Source organism: Callorhinus ursinus, unplaced genomic scaffold, assembly GCF_003265705.2.
Source record: "Callorhinus ursinus isolate GAN/ISIS: 27379988/994484 unplaced genomic scaffold, GSC_fseal_2.0 scaffold106, whole genome shotgun sequence".
NCBI classification, from domain to species: domain Eukaryota; kingdom Metazoa; phylum Chordata; class Mammalia; order Carnivora; family Otariidae; genus Callorhinus; species Callorhinus ursinus.
This window is the reverse complement of record NW_027397168.1, coordinates 1,441,781-1,461,904: the sequence shown is the minus strand read 5'-3', so window position 1 is coordinate 1,461,904 and position 20,124 is coordinate 1,441,781. Positions and strand designations below refer to the sequence as shown.

General features: G+C 50.5%; 2 protein-coding genes across 15 annotated transcripts in view; one reads left to right on the top strand and one right to left on the bottom strand.

Moving 5' to 3' along the window:
• The first annotated feature begins 8,363 nt into the window (after nucleotides 1-8,363).
• On the top strand, nucleotides 8,364-14,935 carry ZNF835 (zinc finger protein 835). 6 transcript variants are annotated; one of them, XM_025849339.2, is made up of 3 exons: nucleotides 8,364-8,504; nucleotides 9,458-9,548; nucleotides 11,433-14,935. In XM_025849339.2, exon 3 carries the CDS (start codon nucleotides 11,480-11,482, stop codon nucleotides 13,115-13,117), a length of 1,638 nt encoding a protein of 545 aa, XP_025705124.1. In that variant the 5' UTR covers nucleotides 8,364-8,504; nucleotides 9,458-9,548; nucleotides 11,433-11,479; the 3' UTR covers nucleotides 13,118-14,935. The 6 variants fall into 6 exon arrangements, with proteins under 6 accessions (XP_025705124.1, XP_073745398.1, XP_025705125.1 ...); XM_073889297.1 differs by having other exon boundaries at nucleotides 8,364-8,552; XM_025849340.2 differs by lacking the exon at nucleotides 8,364-8,504 and adding an exon at nucleotides 8,607-8,643.
• Nucleotides 14,936-17,975: 3,040 nt separating this feature from the next.
• SMIM17 (small integral membrane protein 17) overlaps nucleotides 17,976-20,124 on the bottom strand; it is a 57,552-nt gene continuing 55,403 nt past the window's right edge. For all 9 annotated transcript variants that reach the window (XR_012377083.1, XM_073889388.1, XM_073889385.1 and 6 more), the window contains one exon: nucleotides 17,976-20,011. Coding sequence is in view for 8 of the 9 variants with exons in the window: in XM_073889388.1 (XP_073745489.1) it covers nucleotides 19,901-20,011 (111 nt within the window). In the remaining variant the exon portion in view is untranslated. The remainder of the gene's footprint in view (nucleotides 20,012-20,124) is intronic.

The following is a 20,124-nucleotide window of genomic DNA, read 5'->3' as shown; positions in this document are numbered from 1 at the left end:
GGGGAGGGTATGTGCTACGGTGAGCGCTGTGAATTGTGCAAGACTGTTGAATCACGGATCTGTACTTCTGAAACAAATAATGCAACATATGTTAAGAAAAAAGAAAAAGAAGAAGATAGCAGGAGGGGAAGAATGAAGGGGAGTAAGTCGGAGGGGGAGACGAACCATGAGAGACGATGGACTCTGAAAAACAAACTGAGGGTTCTAGAGGGGAGGGGGGTGGGGGGATGGGTTAGCCTGGTGATGGGTATTGAGGAGGGCACGTTCTGCGTGGAGCACTGGGTGTTATGCACAAACAATGAATCATGGAACACTACATCAAAATAAATAAATAGATGTCCAAAAAATAAAAAAATAAAAATAAAAATAAAACATCAGCCGTCCATTGATTATTGTTGTAGGAAACTTAGTGACAAAAAAAAAAAAAGGCCCTTTGGATATTTTACACATGAGGGACGCACAGCAATATTCGGTATCTGTCTGACGCCACAGGAACTGCTTACTCCCGTGGCTCACCTTTTCAACATTCAGTCTCTCTACATGCCTTCCCGTAGCGGCAGATCTTTGCGAGCTGGCTTGTCAGTGGCAGCCATTAAAAACTTAGAAGTAAACACCGCGTTAAAGTCAAGGTCAAGGAAATGACAGTGAATTGTCCTATTTCCCAGGTTGGAGAAGTTGTGCAGTGCCCAACCTGCCCACACAGGCCGTTATTAGGTAACTGTCATTGTTCAAGATTGAAAGAAAGCCACCATAATGTGAGTGACGCCTCCAACACCCTGATCTTCCAAGACTACCCCAGCTGCTCCTTCCCAGGTCACCCCCTCCGCTGGGGTGGGCTCCCCTCTCTACAACTTCAGCCCAATAGTGCCTTGCCTAAAATGCAACGGCCCTTCCGCTTTTCCATTGTTCCTCATCGTCCCCATCTCTCGCCTCCCCTTGCCATCGGTGTACATCCACAGCCCATCTACGCAACAAGTTCCTCACGCACAGCCTAGGCCCTATGCCTCGGACCTTCCTTCTCTTCTGCAGAAGTCCACCCAGCCACACTTGAGAACAGCTCCCGGCCTTCTCTGTCCTCTCATTCACACAGCTGAAGGCGGCTGGGCGAACCCCTTCTTTGGCTTGAATCGTGTCCACCCCGCAAAAGGGTTGTGTTAAAATGCTAACTCCCAGTCCCTGTGTAGTGACCCTATTTAGAAGTAGAGGGTCCTTGCAGATTATCAGATTAATTAAGCTGAGAACATCAGGCTGGGCTTTGAGCACTAACGGGGTCCTCACAAAAAGGAGAAATTTGGACACAGACAGGCACAGGGAGAAGCCGCATGAACGCTGGAGTGACACTGCCGCAAGCCGGGAGCACCGGAAGCTAGGAGGGAGGCCACCCGAGCACCTGCAGAGGGAGCACGGCCCCGCCCACACTGTGGTCTCAGACTCTGGCCAACACGTTGCTGTCGTAAAAGCCACTCAGTCTGTGGGACCTTGCGTGACAGTCCTAAAACGAGCCATTTTAAAAATGTGTATGTCCCTGAGCCTCCTTTCCTTCTCTGCTCTCCCCTATTTCTGTCTTTAAAGTGAAATGTTAAAATATATATATATATATATATATCTCAGCTTTGACCTTTTTGAAAAAGCGAAATTAAAATAAATGAACATTGGGCGCCTGGGTGGCTCAGTTGGTTAAGCGACTGCCTTCGGCTCAGGTCATGATCCTGGAGTCCCGGGATCGAGTCCCGCATCGGGCTCCCTGCTCGGCGAGGAGTCTGCTTCTCCCTCTGACCCTCTTCCCTCTCGAGCTCTCTATCTCTCATTCTCTCTCTCTCAAATAAATAAATAAATAAAATCTTTAAAAATAAAATAAAATAAAATAAATGAACATTTTCTTAAAGATTTTATTTATTTGAGAGAGAGAGCGTGAGTGAGGGGAGGGAGAGAGGGAGAGAGAGAAGCAGACTCCCTGCGGAGCAGGGAGCCCGACGTCAAACTCGATCCCAGGACCCCGGGATCATAACCTGAGCTGAAGGCAGACGCTTAACGACTGAGCCACCCCGGCGCCCCTGATGTGATGTGTTTTAATGGGAGACAGTGTGTCGGGGGGAGGCATCCTATAGGAGGCATGTCCAGGGCCTGTGGATCCGTTTTACCATTTCCTATAGTTTCAGATGCTCTACTATGAGCATGTACTGTAAAGAAAGAAAAATTCACAGAATGTTTTGAAGAAGCACATTAATAAAAAAAATCTTAGGAAAGATTCAGAATGAAAAAGCCTGTTTCCTCATCTCAATGAGGGCTTGTGGACTGTCCATAAATAAATACATAAATATATAAATAAAAATGTTACATGTCATTTATATTTCAATAAAACTGGCGAAAATCAAATTTTTAAAAAGTGGAAGTTTTCTAGACAACCAGAATTGGTACACGACTCTAGGAACAGCGTTCTTAGCGTGGCCTTAAGCAAACTGTAGAACCCAATGGGAAATCGCCCAGAAGCCTTGCCTTAAATGGTTATTAATGGCTTCCTCCCTAAATATTTGTTTTTCAGAATGCTTCATTCTCAGAGTCACAACTGTTCCAGTCCTCCCCCACGAAGCTCAGACTCCCCCATTTAACCACCTTCCAGAAACTTCCAGCTGATGCCTGAAAGAGAACTTGAATGGCGCATACCCCTTGAAGAGATCCTAAGGAGATCCACCCTACCTGCTTCTCCCACATTTTCTGGTGTCTCAGTTAACAGTGATTTAGTGGTTTGTTACTCGGTGTTGAAAACTTTGATGTCATGCTTGCCATCGTTTTGGACGTGTAAATTATAAGCCAATCCTGTTGGCTTTTCTCTTCCAAAATAGCGGAAATCAAAACACCTTTTAACGGTCTCCATCACTGTCACCCTTGTATAAAGCCGCCATCATCCACACGTGGGTTACTCTCCCCGCCCATGTTTGTCACCTGCTACTTTCCTCTCGTACCTTTACTGTCATCTCAACAAAGTCATTCTATTAAAACGTCAATCACATTATGGCTACTCTTCTTAAAATCCTCCATTGGCTCCACATCACACTCAGAGTGAAAGCCAAGGTTTTAGAGTGATGTGGGAAGCCCTGCATGGCCCCAGCCCCATTATACCTCCTACAGTACACCTTGTCCACTCTGCTTGAAGCACACTGTGGGCTCCGTGCCAATACTCCAAGGGTTGGATGGTCCCAGCTCAGCTATTTTGACCCTGCTGTACCTTCACTCAAAAACATTTTTCTCCTTCACTTTCTTGTATCTTTGCCTAATTAACACCTCCTCAGTGTGGCATTCTCTGAAGAAAGTATTCACAACAAGAATATCCACCCAAAGTCAGCCCCTCCTACCTCTGGACTCTATTTCCATTCATGGCATTTATCAATTTCTAGCATCCTAGGTAATTAATTTATTCACTGGGTAAGAGCCTGTCTTCTTTCAACGGAATGGAAGACCCAGGGGGGACAGGCATTTTTATTTTGTTGGTAGATATATCCCCAGTGGCTAGAGCGGTTTCTGGCACACAGTAGATACTAAAAATATAGATAGATAGATAGATAGATAGATAGATAGATAGATAGACAGACAGACGAGTGGATGGCTGGATGGATGGGTGATGGATGGATGGAGAGAGATGAGTGGGTGGATGGATAGATGGATAGATAATTTGTTGAGTGAATGAATCACCTCTATAATTCTCACTATAGCCTTATGAAGGAAGTATTTGTTTTGTCTGTACTTCACCAATGAAGAAATTAAGTCTTAAGGCACCAGTGGTTTTCAAACATTAAATATTGTATTCCTGGGGCCAAAACTGATCTGGTGAATCTGCTTAGGCTCCATCATCACCATCATCATCCTTGTGGCTCTTATATGGCCCTTCTCCTGGGTCAGACACTGTTCTGGGTACTTTAAACGGCACCACACTCCTAAGAGGCGGGGGCCATTCCCAGGATCATCCCCATTTTACACGTAGGAAAAACTAAGGTACGAGAGCTGATGTAGTCCGACCAGAGTCACACAACTGTTACGGCTTAGCCAGGGGCCAAGTTACGAAAGTCTAGCTCCTCTATGGACACCTTTAATCGCAGTGTTTTTCAGCTGTCTCTAAAGGGGACGGTCTATACTAGGGGTAGCGTAATCAATCCCATTTATCCTGACCAGCATGTTTTTAATGAGATAAAATAGGATAGACTGGAATATAATTTTTTTTTAAAGATTTTATTTATTTATTTATTCATGAGAGACAGAGGGAGAGAGAGAGAGAGAAGCAGAGGGAGAAACAGGCTCCCAAGGAGCAGGGAGCCCGATGCGGGACTCGATCCCAGGACCCTGGGATCATGACCTGAGCCGAAGGCAGATGCTTAACCATCTGAGCCACCCAGGCGCCCTGGAATATAATTTTTAAAGACAGCAGTGTGAACTGCTATGGAGGATTTCATGCCTGAGGACCCCACCCTTTCCGCCCCATAAGCGGGCAGACACAGGGGGGCCAAATCGCTGGCCCCGGGGGGCCACTCAGCAGAAGCCGGTGAGGTCAAGGCTGGAACCTGGGCCTGCGCGGAGCAAGCCGGGAAGCCAGGAAAGCCAGGGGCTTTCTGATCGCCTGCCACACCAGCGCTGCTAGGGTCCAAGACAAGGTCGCACCAGGCTGCGCAGAACCAGTGACACTCGTGGACTGCCATGGGGACACCTTTATGTCCCCGGCCCTCCTGCCCACCGAGCCGGGCCCTGGAGGTGAGGGGGCAGCAACATATCACACTCCTTCTTGCTCCACAAAATGTCATGCCCTGCACTTCCAGGAGCGGGTGTGCAAGGGGTTTTCCTGGGGACAGGGGCCTAAAACTGCATTTCCTGGGGGGAAGGGACTGAGGACCCCAACCCGGCCTCCCCCCACCCAGGCTCTCAGCACCCCCGCACTGGAATCTTATTTTCCCCTATTTTTTAAGGGAAAGGCTTTGTTTGAGCAGATTTTATCCTTCTTTCTGTGGGGCCACAGCGCCCCCAAGTGGTCAACACGGTCGTTTGAGAAAAGAGGGCAGGTGTATCTGACTGCATGTCCTTGGAGGTAACTGCAGAACGTAATTCTATGTACCGCCGTTTACATTTGGCCTCTTTCCTTTTTATCTTTCTTGGAAATAAGACTTCTTGGTGATTTCTCTAATTACACTTAGAACTAACATTCATCTCTGTCGCTTCCCTCTGCATACCCCTGTCCTTCCCATTTCCTCGAGACTCCTGCCGCGCTCAGGTTCACGTGATCGAATCCGACGCTAATTCAGGTGTTTCTGTGCAGACACCCGGTGGAGGTGGCTGCCATCTGCAGTCGGCACCCTCTGTGCGTGTCTGCCTCTGCGTACAAGTGTCCCCTTCTTACAAGGACGCCCGTCATGTTTGATGAAGGCCCTGCCCTAAGGACCTCATTTGAACTTGATTACCTCTGTTAAGGATAAAGACCCCGTGTCCCACTAAGGTCACATTCTGAGATACTGGGGGTTCGGACTTCCATGCATCTTTCTTTTCTTGGAGGAGTAGGCACAATTCAGCCCGTAACAGTTCAATATCGCTTTCTAAAGAAAACAGCTTTAAAAATCATATTTAAAGGAAAAGAATGTGTGGGCTGTTTCCATTGTCCATTCTTTGAAGAAAATGTCCCCTTTCGTGATTTCAGCAAGGATGCACAAGGGTCCTCAAACACTTCCACATGAAGCTAATATATCACTGTAGTGAAAGCATCACTGTCTTCCATCAGAGAAAAAAAAACACAACATTCCTCTTGGCATAAATTCAGACCATTTCTGCTTTTTGGTAAAATAGCACTTGCTGTTGTTTTCTATAAAAAAAAATGAGGCGAATTTTAATTACGAACTTTAATTCGGGACTTCTGCTTCTGGCCAAGATGGAGTAATAGGGACCAGATTTCCTCTCTCTGAAACAGCCATAAAAGGGGCAAAACACAGTGGTTTTTAAGACAGTGGACATCAGGCTACGGAGGATAGTGATTACTGGTATGTGTGGGAAATGAACAAGGTGAGCCCTACAATTGCCCCAACTTACTGTCTTCAGAGAGTTTCCAGGTCATGGTGCAGGGGAGGAATCAGGCAGAGACTTGTAGACCCTGTGAGTTGAAGAGATGGAGCTGTGTGTCCAGGAGGACCATGGGGCCAGAGTTTATGGGAAAGAGTACTCAATAGAAGAGAGCAGCAGAGAGAGAGAAGTCGGGATATCCATGGAGGACCCTCCATGAGCACTTAGCGGAGCAATGATCTGAGGCTCAGGAAAGGACCACCCAAAAGGATTGGAGTAAACAGTACCCGGCATTCACACTAGGCAGGGACACATATTAACCTAAACGCAGACTCTTCCAGCTTTAAAAGAAGAAAAAGCACAACAGTGATTCTCAACTATCCTCAGGAAATGTTCTTAGTATGGCCCACCAGAAACTGAATTATCTTCATCTTCAGCCTCATCTCTTGGCCCTGCCTCAGTGGCCACTAAGCTACTGTGTAACAAATAGCCCCTCCATTCAGTGGCTTGTTCCTGGATTCCTCCTATTAAAGCCCTGAACCACCCTCTAAGAATTTCTCCTATTCTGTGCCCACTATGCGGTGAGGAAGCCCAAGCTAGCCACATGGAGAGGTCTGGCCAGCCCCAAAAGACACCACACAGACAAAAACCCAGGCCCCAGATGGATAGCCCTAAATGAGCCAGCCCAGCCATCTCCAGCTGTGTGGGCCACCTCAGATGAAGTCCCACCGTGGAGCAGAGGGGAAGCCTCCCTGCTGTGCCCTGACTTTCTTTTTTTTTTTAAATAATTTTTTATTGTTATGTTAATCACCATACATTACATCATTAGTTTTTGATGTAGTGTTCCATGATTCATTGTTTGTGCATAACACCCAGTGCTCCACGCAGAACGTGCCCTCTTTAATACCCATCACCAGGCTAACCCATCCCCCCACCCCCCTCCCCTCTAGAACCCTGTTTTTCAGAGTCCATCGTCTCTCATGGTTCGTCTCCCCCTCTGACTTACTCCCCTTCATTCTTCCCCTCCTGCTATCTTCTTCTTTTTCTTTTTTCTTAAAATATGTTGCATTATTTGTTTCAGAAGTACAGATCTGTGATTCAACAGTCTTGCACAATTCACAGCGCTCACCATAGCACATACCCTCCCCAATGTCTATCACCCAGCCACCCCATCCCTCCCACCCCCCACCACTCCAGCAACCCTCAGTTTGTTTCCTGAGATTAAGAATTCCTCATATCAGCCTGCCTGACTTTCTAAACCACAGAATAATGAAATGAGCATAGTCAAATGTTTTTCCTCATGATATACATGTATCTGAATAATTCCTGCCAGCTTTTTAGTGGTAAAAAGAAAAAAAAAACACTTCTGCAGACTTCTGAGCTCTCAACATGGTTTATAAGGAATATGCAAGAGGTATTTTTTAAATCTTCAAATATAAAACTAAACCAGAAAAAAAAAAAGCCCTCAGTGGCTTAAAACCACAATCCTTTATTCTTGAACCCACAGGTCGGTGTATTAACCTGAGAGGCTCTGCTCCATGAGTTGCAGGCTGGAAAGGACACTGGGCTGTTCTTACCATGGCAAGGCCAGAAGCTTCCAGAAGGATAAGGGAAAACATGCAATGCCTCTTGAGGTCTACGTATAAGATGAAAATATGAAGTGTAAAGAAAGTGTGTGTGATGGTCTGATGGGCAGCCCTGGGGGCCCATAAAATAATGTGGCACCTCCCAATCAATGGCATGTCGATTTGGGTCAAATACATTTGTCTTCCCATTCTCTGTTCACCCGTTTCTTTGCTTTCCCAGTTACCTGAAGGGCCCAGTTAACAATTTCTGAATGCTAACAGAATTTCCTCATCGGAAGCACTTGAAAATACTGGCGGGCCAAGAGAACACGTGGATGTGCACGTTCGCTACAACCGCTGGCCCGCCTAGATGCACCTGTCACCTTCTCGGCTTCGGAGGGGAATTAGATCAAATTCCCCAAATGCTTTCCACCACTTCATGGTGAACTGTGGGTGGCGAGCGGCGCTCCCGCCCTCGCTGCGCTGTTTGGCCTGTGTTCAGTGACTTAGCGTCTCTGATCCTCCGTTGGTTTTCCCCGCTAAGCCTGTGGACTGCGCCCCGCCCCTAAGGAGGAAGAGTCCCGCCCCCATGCCCCTGACCCCGCCCCCCACTCCGAACCCCAGGCCGGCTGCTGCCCCTCCGCGCGCAGGGCGGGGAGCTTCCGGGCTCCCGGCACGGCGCCTTCTGGGAGTTGTAGTTCTCGGGAGAGGCGCGGGGGCCCGCGTTGTCCCGCCGCGCACGCGCAGTCCGCACCGGCCTGGCGCTGAGGCCCACCCGGGTGGTCGCGGCCGCGACCTGTCCGGCCAGCTTGTCCGAGCCACCGTGGGACCAGGGGCTACCGGGGTCCGCGCGGGCCGGCTAGGGCCGGAGACTGAGGAGAACCTGACCCGAGCCCACCGAGATCGAGGGTAGCCGCCCACAGCCTTCGGAGCTGGTGCTGGGAGGCGAGGGCATTGGTGTGTGGTGTGCGCGTGCGCGAGTGGGTGTGCACGCGGGTGTGCGTGTCGGTGTGTCGCTGTACGTTCGTGGCTCCAGCGCGGTGTGCATGTGAGTCCCGCCCCGCCTGTCTCCACGTGTCTGCACGTGCATCACTGCAGAACTTTGTGCGTGAGTCCGTCGCCGCATGTCACCGTGTGTTTGCGCCTGCGTGCCCGTGCAGGTGTGAGCCGTGCATGTGAGTCCGCCCCTGTGTGTTTGCGTGAGGGTGACCACCTCAGTGTGTGCCCTTGCAGGTGTGTAACTGTGGGTGCAACTCTGCATGTGAGTCCGCCCCCACACACGTCTGCCGGCAGGCGCCCGGTAAAGGGGGAGCGGCGAGCCTAAGTGAGCAGGTGTCTGCACTGCAAGACCCGTGCCCATGTGTGCCCGTGTGTGGAACCTGTTCTCCTGGGTGTGGAGTGTGTGACTCCATGTGTGTCTGGGGGGGCTGCTGTCTGTAGTGTTTTTCAATGGGCGTGTCTGCCAGCCTGAGTGTGCCTGTGTCCTTCTGTGTGCCTAAACAGGACTGCAAGTGGAGGTCTGTGCAGGGGTCACAGGGGTGTAGGATACACTGCGCAAGCCTGGGGTCGCCGCACGGGCCAGACCCTGCACGTGTGTGACTGCGTGTGCCTGGGTGTCACTGTGGGTGGTGTCCCGGTGCACGGCCTGTCTGTGTGGAGCAGGGCGGCATGTGGGCTTCTGTGTGACTCCGTGTGTGTCCGCCTGTGAGTGTGTCTGCGTCTCCCCATTGGCTGCCTGTTTGTTTGCATGCCCGTGCCAGGACTACTCCGCCCTGAAGCCACAAACCCTCCCACACGCACCCAGAGGAAACGCCCTCTGCCCCAGCATCTTCCTTTACGGCTCCCATTTCTTTCTCTCACAGATGATGACTGGACCCACCAGTACATGGCAGCGAGAGCAGGGGCCCCAAGCTGAGTGACGTGGACAGGACCTGATGCTCCCAAGACCACGAGGTGGGTACCCCTGCCCTCTCTGGGGACACAGGCCTGAGGGCTGCCTGTGGAGACGGCACCAGAACTGGGCCTGGCCCAGCCTGCCTCCCACCAGCAACGTTCTCACTGCTGCACCCAAGACCCTGCTTGCTCTGACCCTCACCCCCACTATACCTGATCTCCCCTGCTACCTGCCTCGGTTGTTCTGCTCTACTCCCTCCCCCAATGCCCAGCACCTTTGCTTTTCCTCTGTCACCCCAGCCATGGTCCTGCTCAGGACCTTTGCTTCTGCTGCACTCATGGCCCAGAACGCTCGCTCCTTCACTTCTGGGTCTACACTCAGAAGTCTTCTCCCTGAGGCCTGGGCTCCGGGGAAGAACACTCCAGGCAAATTCAACAGCCAGTGCAAAGGCCCTGAGTCAGGAGCATGCCTGGAATGTTTGTGGAACAGGGGAGGCCCATGGTTGGAGCAGTGAACCTTTGCCACATGTTCATAATTCCTAACCCTCCCCTGTCTCATGCTCTATCTCATTCTCTCTCTCAAATAAATAAAATCTTAAAAAAAAAAAAAATAGATGGTTGAGTGCGCCTGTTTTTAACCTAAATAGCATCGTACCTGATCAATTCTTTGCATCTTACTTTGTTTGCCCACACTGTGTATCTGAGGTTCTGAGCTGGTACGGTGGCCGACAGGTGTTTGTGTTTATGCTGTGAGATACTCCACTGTATGAATATACCCCTGTTCATTGGACTGTTCCCATGTCCCTGGACAGCTGGATTGTCTTCTAGTATTTGGCTGTTACAATCTTGGACAAGCCTCCACGTACACCTGTGCGGTTTCTCCTGCTCACATTCCAGAAAATGTAATTATTGAGCTACAGGGGATGTGTGTCTTTAGCTTTCCTTGAAAATGCCAGTGGTTTGTCCAGTGCCTGGTCCCACCAGCAGTATATTATGCGTGGAGTTTGGGAGCTCCCTGTTCCTCTGTGTATGATTTTTCTCCAGCAGAGAAAACTCTCAGCTCAGACTGACATAACAAAGTACTACAGACTCCCATGTCTTCGACAGCAACAATTTACTCACAGTTTCGGAGGCTGGAAGTTCAGGATGAAGGCATCAGCGTAGTTGGGGTTCTGGTGAGGACCCTCTTCCCGGCTTGGAGATGGTCTCCTCACTGTGGAGAGAGGGAGCTCTGGTCTCTCTTCCTCTTATGAGGACACCAATCCCATCATGGGGGGGCCTCATTATCTCCCAAAGACCCCACCTGCAGACACCATCACTTCAGGCTTTGACCTATGAATTGGGGGGGGGGAGGGGCGGGGAGGAGACCCATTCTAGCCTGTAGCACCAGGTTGCAAGGCTATATTTAAGAGCTGTCAGGGGCACCTGGGTGGCTCAGTTGGTTAAGCGTCTGCTTTCGGCTCGGGTCATGATCCCAGGGTGCTGGGATCCAGCCTGGAGTCTGGCTCCTTGCTCAGCTGGGAGCCCGCTTCTCCCTCTCCTCCCCGCTCGTGCTCTCTCTCTGTCTCTGTCACTCTCTCAAATAAATAAAATAAAATCTTTAAAAAAAAAAAAAAAAGCTGCCAGAGTCCTGTTTTTGCAAGGATCTTTTAAAATTGTTTTCAGTTCTTTAAGTCAGAGATTCCCAGGGATCATTTTGCCCCCCAGGGGACGCTTGGAAATGTCTGGAGACACTTTTGGTGGTCACACGGTGGGGGCTGCTGCCTGTAATCCCTGACTGCAGGCCCAGGGGTGCTGCTGAACGCCCTACGGTGCACAGGACGGCCCACAACAAAGAGTGACCCGACCTCAACCGTCCGGAGTACGGAGGCTGAGACCCTGCACTGAGTCTTTGCCAGCCCAGGACAAACGACCAACCTGTTCGGTTTTTCTCTTTTCTTTCAGGGCCAGTCGAGAAGATGTGACAACAGGCAGTGGCTCAGGAAGCGGGCATGGAAGGACTCTCTCCCGAGGCCGCCCCCCGGGGCCCCGAGGCGGGAGAAACCTGGAAACAAGAGGGTCAGGGCAGGGACCGGCAGGAAAGCCAGGTAAGCTGCGTGAAGCAAGAGGCCGTGGCCCCCGGGGAAGACCCCGCCGGGGATGGCGTGCGGGCGCAGGACGGACTCGGCGGGACCCCGGGAAGCGGATCCAGCCCTCCCCGTACCCAAGCCGACAGCAGGCCCCCGAGGCGCGGGGCGCCGAGAAGGAACTCCAAGCAGAAGGCGGCCGACCCGGGTGAGGAGGAGGAGCGAGCGGGCGGCCCCAGGAAGCCGTGGACGTGTGGGGACTGCGGCAAGGCCTTCAGCTACTGCTCGGCATTCACCCTGCACCAAAGAACGCACACCGGGGAGAAGCCGTTCGCGTGCGCCGACTGCGGCAAGGCCTTCAGCCAGAGCGTGCACCTGACGCTGCACCGGCGCACGCACACGGGCGAGCGGCCCTACGCGTGCCCCGAGTGCGGCAAGGCCTTCAGCCAGGGCTCCTACCTGGCGTCGCACTGGCGCACGCACACGGGCGAGCGGCCGCACCGCTGCGCCGACTGTGGCAAGGCCTTCGCGCGCCCCACGCACCTGGCGCAGCACCGGCGCGTGCACACGGGCGAGCGGCCGTACGCGTGCGGCCAGTGCGCCAAGGCCTTCCGCAACCGCTCGTCCTTGCTGGAGCACCAGCGCATCCACACGGGCGAGAAGCCGTACGCGTGCGCGCAGTGCGACAAGGCCTTCCGCTTCTCCTCGGCGCTCGTCCGCCACCAGCGCACCCACACTGCCGAGCGGCCGTACGCCTGCGGCCAGTGCGCCAAGGCCTTCACGCAGATCGCGCACCTGGCGCAGCACCGGCGCGTGCACACGGGCGAGAAGCCCTACACCTGCCCCGAGTGCGGCGCGCCCTTCAGCCAGAGCGCCTCGCTCGCCGAGCACCGGCGCATCCACACGGGCGAGAAGCCGTACGCGTGCGCGCAGTGCGGCAAGGCCTTCACGCAGGTGTCGCACCTGAGCCAGCACCGGCGCGTGCACACGGGCGAGCGGCCCTACGCGTGCCAGGACTGCGGCCGCGCGTTCAGCAACCGCTCGCACCTCGTGCAGCACCACCTCGTGCACACGGGCGCCAAGCCCTACAAGTGCCTGGAGTGCGGGGTGGCCTTCAGCCACGTGTCCTCCCTCATCGAGCATCAGAAGATCCACACGGGCGAGCGGCCCTACGCGTGCCCCGAGTGCGGCAAGGCCTTCAGCCAGGGCTCCTCGCTCACGCTGCACCAGCGCACGCACACGGGCGAGCGGCCCTACGCGTGCCCCGAGTGCGGCAAGGCCTTCCGCAACCGCTCCTACCTGATCCAGCACCACATCGTGCACACCGGGGAGAAGCCCTTCGAGTGCGGCGGCTGTGGCAAGGCCTTCAGCTTCTCCTCCGCGCTCATCCGACACCAGCGAACGCACGCCGACAAGAGGCCCTACTCGTGCAGCCGGTGCGGCGACACCTTCACGCAGCTGCAGCACCTGACGCGACACCTGGGCTCCCACCGGGAGGAGAAACCGGTAGGCAGCCGCGAGCCTGCAGACTTGGCCCCCGGCCTGCGGGAGGATGAGAGCTGACGTTCAACAGGGAAGTCTTCCGTAGCCGGGCAGCGCGCCCAGCGCTTTCACACCTCACTTCTTGCCTCGCGGCGCTGAGGGGAGAGCCCCTGGCCTCCCGGTGCTGCCCGCGAAGAACCCACGGCTCAGAGAAGCTCGGTGACGCGCCCAGGGTCCCACGGGGAGGAGGTCCCCGGGCCGGGACTCGACCCCACGTCTGCCAGACTGCACGCCCCCTCCCCCCACGCACACCCCCTGCCTCCCGGTGCAGAATTATAAATGTGACCCACAACAGTAGACCCAAAGAAGTGTCTGTGCGTCTCTAGCGAGCCTTGTAATGGTTGAAGGTTTTATGACAGTAGGTATTTGTTCAATAAATTTAATCGGATAAAAGGTTCGGCTCCTTTGGTGAAGTGGGTATATTGACTAAGGGAGCGAGGCCTCAAGGAGAAGTGTAGCTTCTTAGGACTGAAACAGTGCTTCCCAAATTAGAACGAGCCAGAGAAATGCAGAGAAGGACGAGTTCGAGAAGACACTTGCCTCTCCCCTGACCTGCAATGGGAGATTTTGAGAGTGGACCCCGGCCTTTTTCAGTGTGAGGACACACTTTTCCCCTGCTCCAGCTTTCTCCCCCCACCCCCAAATCCTGCCTTTAATGGTCGTGTCAGCTTTTGCTGTGCAACAGTCATCCAGGGCGCAGTTGTCTGTTCAATATTTCCCACGGTGGGTGTTTCTCTTCGTCTGGACCAGGCCCAGGTGATCTTGGCTAGACTCGGTTATGCACCTGTGGTCAGCTGAGGTTCGGGTGCGGGCTGGCTGTCCCAGGACTTCTCAGCTGGGCCGACTTCACTGTCTTCCTCAAGACTCGCATCTAACCTGGGTATGCGCTCACAGCAGTAGCAGGAGTTTGGGAAAGTGGACCCACCCAAGCACAGTTTCAAGCCTCTGATAATGTCACGTTTGCTTCTGGACCTATCAGCCAAAGCAAGCATCATAGCCAAGCCTGGGGGCAGTGTAGGAAGGGCCTTCCCCATGGTGTGGGAGACAGACGAGAGTAGTTACCTACTATCCCAGTGAGGTAATTTATGGCCCTACAGCATGATCTCTACAAAATTATGTTATGGGTAACACATTTCTTGGGTCCACGGTTAGCAATTAAAAAAAAAACCCTACCCCTATACCCTACTCTATCCTCTGTACCCACCAAGTCCCCCTCCCTAGAAGCAACCATTCTTGAGTTTTCTGGTATCTTTCCAGCATGTTCTATGCATAGAGAAGCAAATATTTACGTGAATATTTGTTTAAAAAGATGCACAGCATACCTTCCTACACAATAGTAGCACATGGCACAGTTTCCCACCTCGTATTATTTTATATTTGGAAGCACTTTTTATCATTAGAGAAGAGAAAAGATGTTCTCATTTCACAAAGTTTGGGCATCAGATTTCATAGGTATAGAATCACTTACAATTGTTTTGATCTCACTGTGATGTGTCCAGCTCCAGAAAAGAAAAAAAAAAAATCACGGAAAAATATTTTTCAATTAGGAATGTCTTTTTTACAAGGTTGACCAAAAAAACTGTCCTGTGTCATGGGACAACGTAAACCCCCCTCTGCATAAAAACAAACCCCCCACAGTAAAACATTTTTGTGAGATTTTTCAATTATACAAAAAAGTGTGAAGTACGATAAATGCCCATATGCCCATCCAATTTAAATGCCTTAAAAAATACTATTTTAATAGGACAGGAACACGATACCTAAAAATGTTTTCATAACAAAATCTACCATATTTTATGATACATATTTGCTTTTAAAATAGGTCATGAAGGGGCGCCTGGGTGGCTCAGTTGGTTAAGCGACTGCCTTCGGCTCAGGTCATGATCCTGGAGTCCCGGGATCGAGTTCCGCATCGGGCTCCCTGCTCGGCAGGGAGTCTGCTTCTCCCTCTGACCCTCCCCCGTGTTGTGTGTGCGCTCTCTCTCTCTCATTCTCTCTCTCAAATAAATAAAATCTTAAAAAAAAATAGGTCATGAAAATATGCCTATGTTTTTTTCCTGGTCTATCTTAAGGTAAATTGCAGATATGATATCACTTTACTGCTAAATACCTTAGTTTGCATCTCTTTAAAAAAAAGTATCTTCTATACAACCACAATATTATCACACCCAGTAAAATATTAATTTCTTGATATCATCCAGTGTCTATTCCATATTCAGATTTCCTTGGCCCCTGAAAAAGTTTGAAAAAGGGATGTGATTTGTCAGAAAATAATGTCAAGCCTTGAAAATAAACATAAATTATCTTTAATGTGTATAAGGAGGAGGGAAGTTAAGACAGTGACACAGACACAAACAAAGTCCTCTGTCTTCCTGTCCACCAGCTTCCTTGGCTCTCCTACCAAGGAAGCTGGTGAGGGGCCAAGGAGGTCAGGGGGAGAAGCAGACTCCCCGCCGAGCAGGGAACCCGATGCGGGACTCGATCCCGGGACTCCAGGATCATGACCTGAGCCGAAGGCAGTCGCTTAACCAACTGAGCCACCCAGGCGCCCCTTCATGACCTATCATCTGCACAGGCCTTGGCACCTAGTAGGTCCTCAGGAAATCTCACATGAATAGACAAATGAGTGAAAAATCCCTGACCTGCCTTACAGAGTCAAGACTCGTGTCTGAGTCTTCTCTGTGCTCCAGACATCACTCAGGCCTCAGCACAGAGTAGGTCCTCATGAAGTACTGGGTGACTAGTTGTACATCCCAGCATCAGCCCTGGAGTCATTCAGGGTCAGAGACCACACAGTTGGTTCCTTCCTGTACCCCAGACATCACCCAGCCCAAGCATCAGCACACAGTAAGTCCTTAGGAGATATAAATTAATAGGGCAGGGAAATTAATGAATAAGTGAATATCCTTCGCATCAGCCCTGGATCAGAGAGCATGCATCCTGGTTCCTTCCTGTGATCCAAACTCTCTAGCCCAAGCCTCATCACACAGTAGGTCCTTGAGAAGCTCTAGGTGATTGAATAATTGTACATACCAGCATCAGCCCTGGAGTCATTCAGGTTCAGGGAGGACACGGCCCGTTCATCCCTATGCCTCAGACATCTCCCAACTCAGGTGTCAGCACACAGTAGGTCCTCAAGAAATACTGAGTGAATGAATAGTTGAACAACCCCAGCTCCAACCCTAGAGCCATTCAGAGTCATGGACCACACAGTCGGACTCCTCCTTCTGACCTTCGCCCAGCTCAGGTGCTCTGCGCACAGTAGGTGCTCAGAGAGTGCTGGGTGAATGGATGAATGAGTGGAATGGGACCCTTGTTAATAGACATGGGCCTGAGTTCCGTCACCGCAGAGGGCAGGGGAAACTGACCCTCTTCGGCGGAACGGCTGCAAGTCGCTGGGCTAAGCGGAGAATGGGCGGGGCCGTGGGCGGGGCCGGCGTCAGGCCCTGGAGCCCTTCTGCCAAGACCTCAAGGAGAGCGGGCCGGGGGCGGTGCACCCGCGCTGGGGGCTCCCCTCGGAGTGCGCAGGCGCGTCCGCGGGAGCGGGGTCTCCACGTCGATTTGCGCCTCGCTGGTGCCCACGCTGCTCGGTGTTCATCTCGCGTGTTGGCCGGCTGTGCCCCCCAGCAGACCCGGGGGGTGAGCGTGTGCGCGACGAGGGTCGCAGCCCCGGAGCACAGGGCCGTCTGGGGCCCCTCCTGCTGCAGAAAGTGGCCCACGCGAGCGGTGCCCGGAGTCCACAGCAGTGGAGGAGCTGAGCCCCGGAGGGGCGCTGCGGAAGACACCTGTTTCAGAGCTTTCGAAATGCCCGATGAGGTGAGGAGGAAAAGGAATCGGCAAAGAGCACCGCAGCGCGGCCGGCCCGTCAGCCTCACACCACTCTCCTCCTCAGGGTTTTAGATTTGCCATATTTGCCAACTTATGTGACGCCCCCCCCGGGTTCCCCAGATACTATATACAGATACCACCCTGGGTCCGTTCCAGGAGGGGACAGAGCAGCTTCAAGCGCATGGGGGAGGGGGTCGGAAAGGGTTGGGGTCCCACCAGCTGGCGTGGAGAGAGTTCCTGGGAAATGCAGGCTGAACTCTCCCCTCCCCCAGCTCAACCTTCCCAGGACTCAGTTCCTCCAGGAGACCCGGCAGAGGGGGAGGACAGACCAGAACCTCATGAACCCATAGTGGGCAGGTGGTGATACAGGTTATGCAGACAGTGACCAGCGGAGGGAGGTGCCATTTGGGGACGGTGGGGGAGGCCTCTCTGAGGAGACGTTGGAGCAGAGCACTGCAGGAGGTGAGGGAGCCATGTCAGCTTCTGGGGGAAGAGCATTCCGGGCAGAGGTCCATTCCGGAGGCAGTGCAAAGGTCCGGAGGCAGGCGCGTGATGGGCTTGTTCAAACAGCAGAAGGCCAGTGCGGATGCTATAAATTAAGCCAATTTCATCGCGAACTTTGGTGGTGTAACATGAATCAATAATTAATCACCAACGAGCTTAAGCTCATTTGAATTGAGCTTCTGTTATTTGCAACCAATAAATCCTAATGAATGTAAAAGCTGAGGCTTGTGTTTCTTTTAACGGACTGTTGTTGCTCGTTGGATGCAATCGGCTGGCGGGAAGGATGGGGAGAGACAGAGTCCCATACTTCTCCCAGCCCTGATTTTTTGGCAAACTCAGGAGAGGCCACTGGAAGTCCTATTAAAACAAAATGATACGAAGAGTCTAAATACACACACGTGTACACACACACACACACACACAGATGAATTAAAAAAGAGCAGGATGGAAATATCAAACTCTATCAGACAAGGTAAAATAAAATCCAAAGGATTGAATTGATTTAAAGACAATCATTTTCTATTTCACAAAGGATTCAGAATCGGGTTTTAACTAACATTTATTGCGTGGCTACTGTGTGCTGGTATTGTGCTTGGCGTCTTGCATGTATTCTTTAATTGGCAAAGACAAAACAGTGCTGTAACTTACGTGCAGCAGATGACACAGTGGCTGAATACATAAAGCAAAGGTTACAAAAATATACTGACAAACACGGTCTTACGAACAGATTTTCACAGAACCTTATTGGGTTTTGACAGATAAGGCGAGCCAGAATTAAATAACACATGAATCTAAGCAATATAACTGATAAGACTGAGTTAATTAACAGACATGTAGAGTTTTGAATCCTAAAGACTGAAAATACATATTCACCTTAAATGTCCATAAAACACGTACAAACATTGGATGTGTTGTAGGCCACAATAAAAGCTTTTAAAAAGGTGTTGAAAGCAGATATATTAGAGGCCACATTTTTTTGTTCACAGTGCAGTAAATCATTAAAACAAAACTATTTTTAAATAAACCTGATCACTGAGTTTAAAGTACTCTTTATATTGTAGAAACACTACAATATAATATTTAGACAACAACATAAACAAGAATACAAATTATCAAACTTTAAGATGTGGCCAAGGCTATAATCAGAAGTGCATTTATTATTAAGTACACTACTTTAGCAAATAATTTTGTAAGAAGAGATTATAAATGAATTAATTATTCAATGTAAAAACAGACAAGAGATAGAAATAATAATAAAAAATAAACCCCATATGTATACATGGAAAACAAATTACAAACTAGAGAAATATGGATATAAATAAATCCCAGTGCTAGTTCTTGGAAAGGTAATTGTAGACGAGGTAAACCTTTGATAAATCTAATAGTGGGTCAACTATAAACAAGTTGAAAGGAAGAAAGGGGTTAGAACAAAATAAAGAGAAGTTTTTCATTTAATTATAGAATAGTATTCATAATTCAGCCAACAATCTGAAAAGGTCAATGGAATGAAGAATTTCCTAGGGCATAAAAAAAACCCCACTATAAATCACCAAAATTAATGAAGTAAAAAGTATTCATAAACCGATAACATGGGAAGAAACTGAGAAAGCCCCCCAAGAATTTAGCTGAAACTTTCTCCCCAGCGCTCCAGGCCCTGATTACTGGTAAGTTCTTTCAAAATGTCAAGGAAGTGATACCTCTTAAGCTACAGAAACTATTCTAAGGTTTAGACAACAATAAAAGTGACGTCCTTCTGTGATGCAAGCCTGGCCATGTTACCAAAACGTGACAAAGATAGCACCAATCTTACATATGAAGAAAGAGGCAAGAGTCATACATAAAGTATCATGAAGTACAAATCAGGGTCTGGAAAGACTGGTGCACCATATGATCCTAAGACTACAAAGGTGATGTGATATTAAGAAGTCTACCAGGGGCGCCCGGGGGGCTCAGTCGTTAGGCATCTGCCTTCGGCTCAGGTCATGATCCCAGGGTCCTGGGATGGAGCCCCGCGTCCGTTGGGCTCCCTGCTCCGCGGGAAGCCTGCTTCTCCCTCTCCCGCTCCCCCTGCTTGTGTGCACTCTCTGGCTGTCTTTCTCTCTGTCAAATAAATAAAATCTTTAAAAAAAAAAAAAGTCTACCAAATTTCACGAATCCCAAGTTGCACATTTTTTCATCCTCTCTGAAGCAGGGATGCATCTTCCGGTTGGTGGCATCTTACGATGAAGCAGTGTATTTTCCTTTCTCAGTCGTATATAAAATAATATGTGTTTTACAATCAACGATGTCTTAAGTTCAATGAAATACAGTAATGCAAAACCTCACCCCAGAAGGTTAAATACAAAAAAAAATTTTTTTTTCTTGATAGATGTTTAAAAGGCATTTGCTAATAACCTATTCCTGATTTTTAACCAAGACATTTCCTTAACAAGAAACCGTGCGTCTATTTCAGAACAGTCGTCATCATTGTAGTTAAATGTGGAACATCATAGGCATCCCTGTTAAAACCAGGAACAAAAACAGGACACACACTACCAAGACTATGGTCGTTTGTTGTGGAGCTTTCGACCACTCCACAAAGCCCTGGAACAGAGGGGGAAAAAAGTACAAATATTAGAAACAGAGGGGCCAGCATTGTTTCTTGCCTGGCACAGAGTATGAGGTCTGTAAATCTTTGTCAAATGAACTCAGGAACG

Coding starts and splice junctions, on each gene's coding strand:
- ZNF835 (XM_025849339.2), top strand. CDS start 11,480: ATGGAAGGACTCTCTCCCGAGGCCGCCCCCCGGGGCCCCGAGGCGGGA.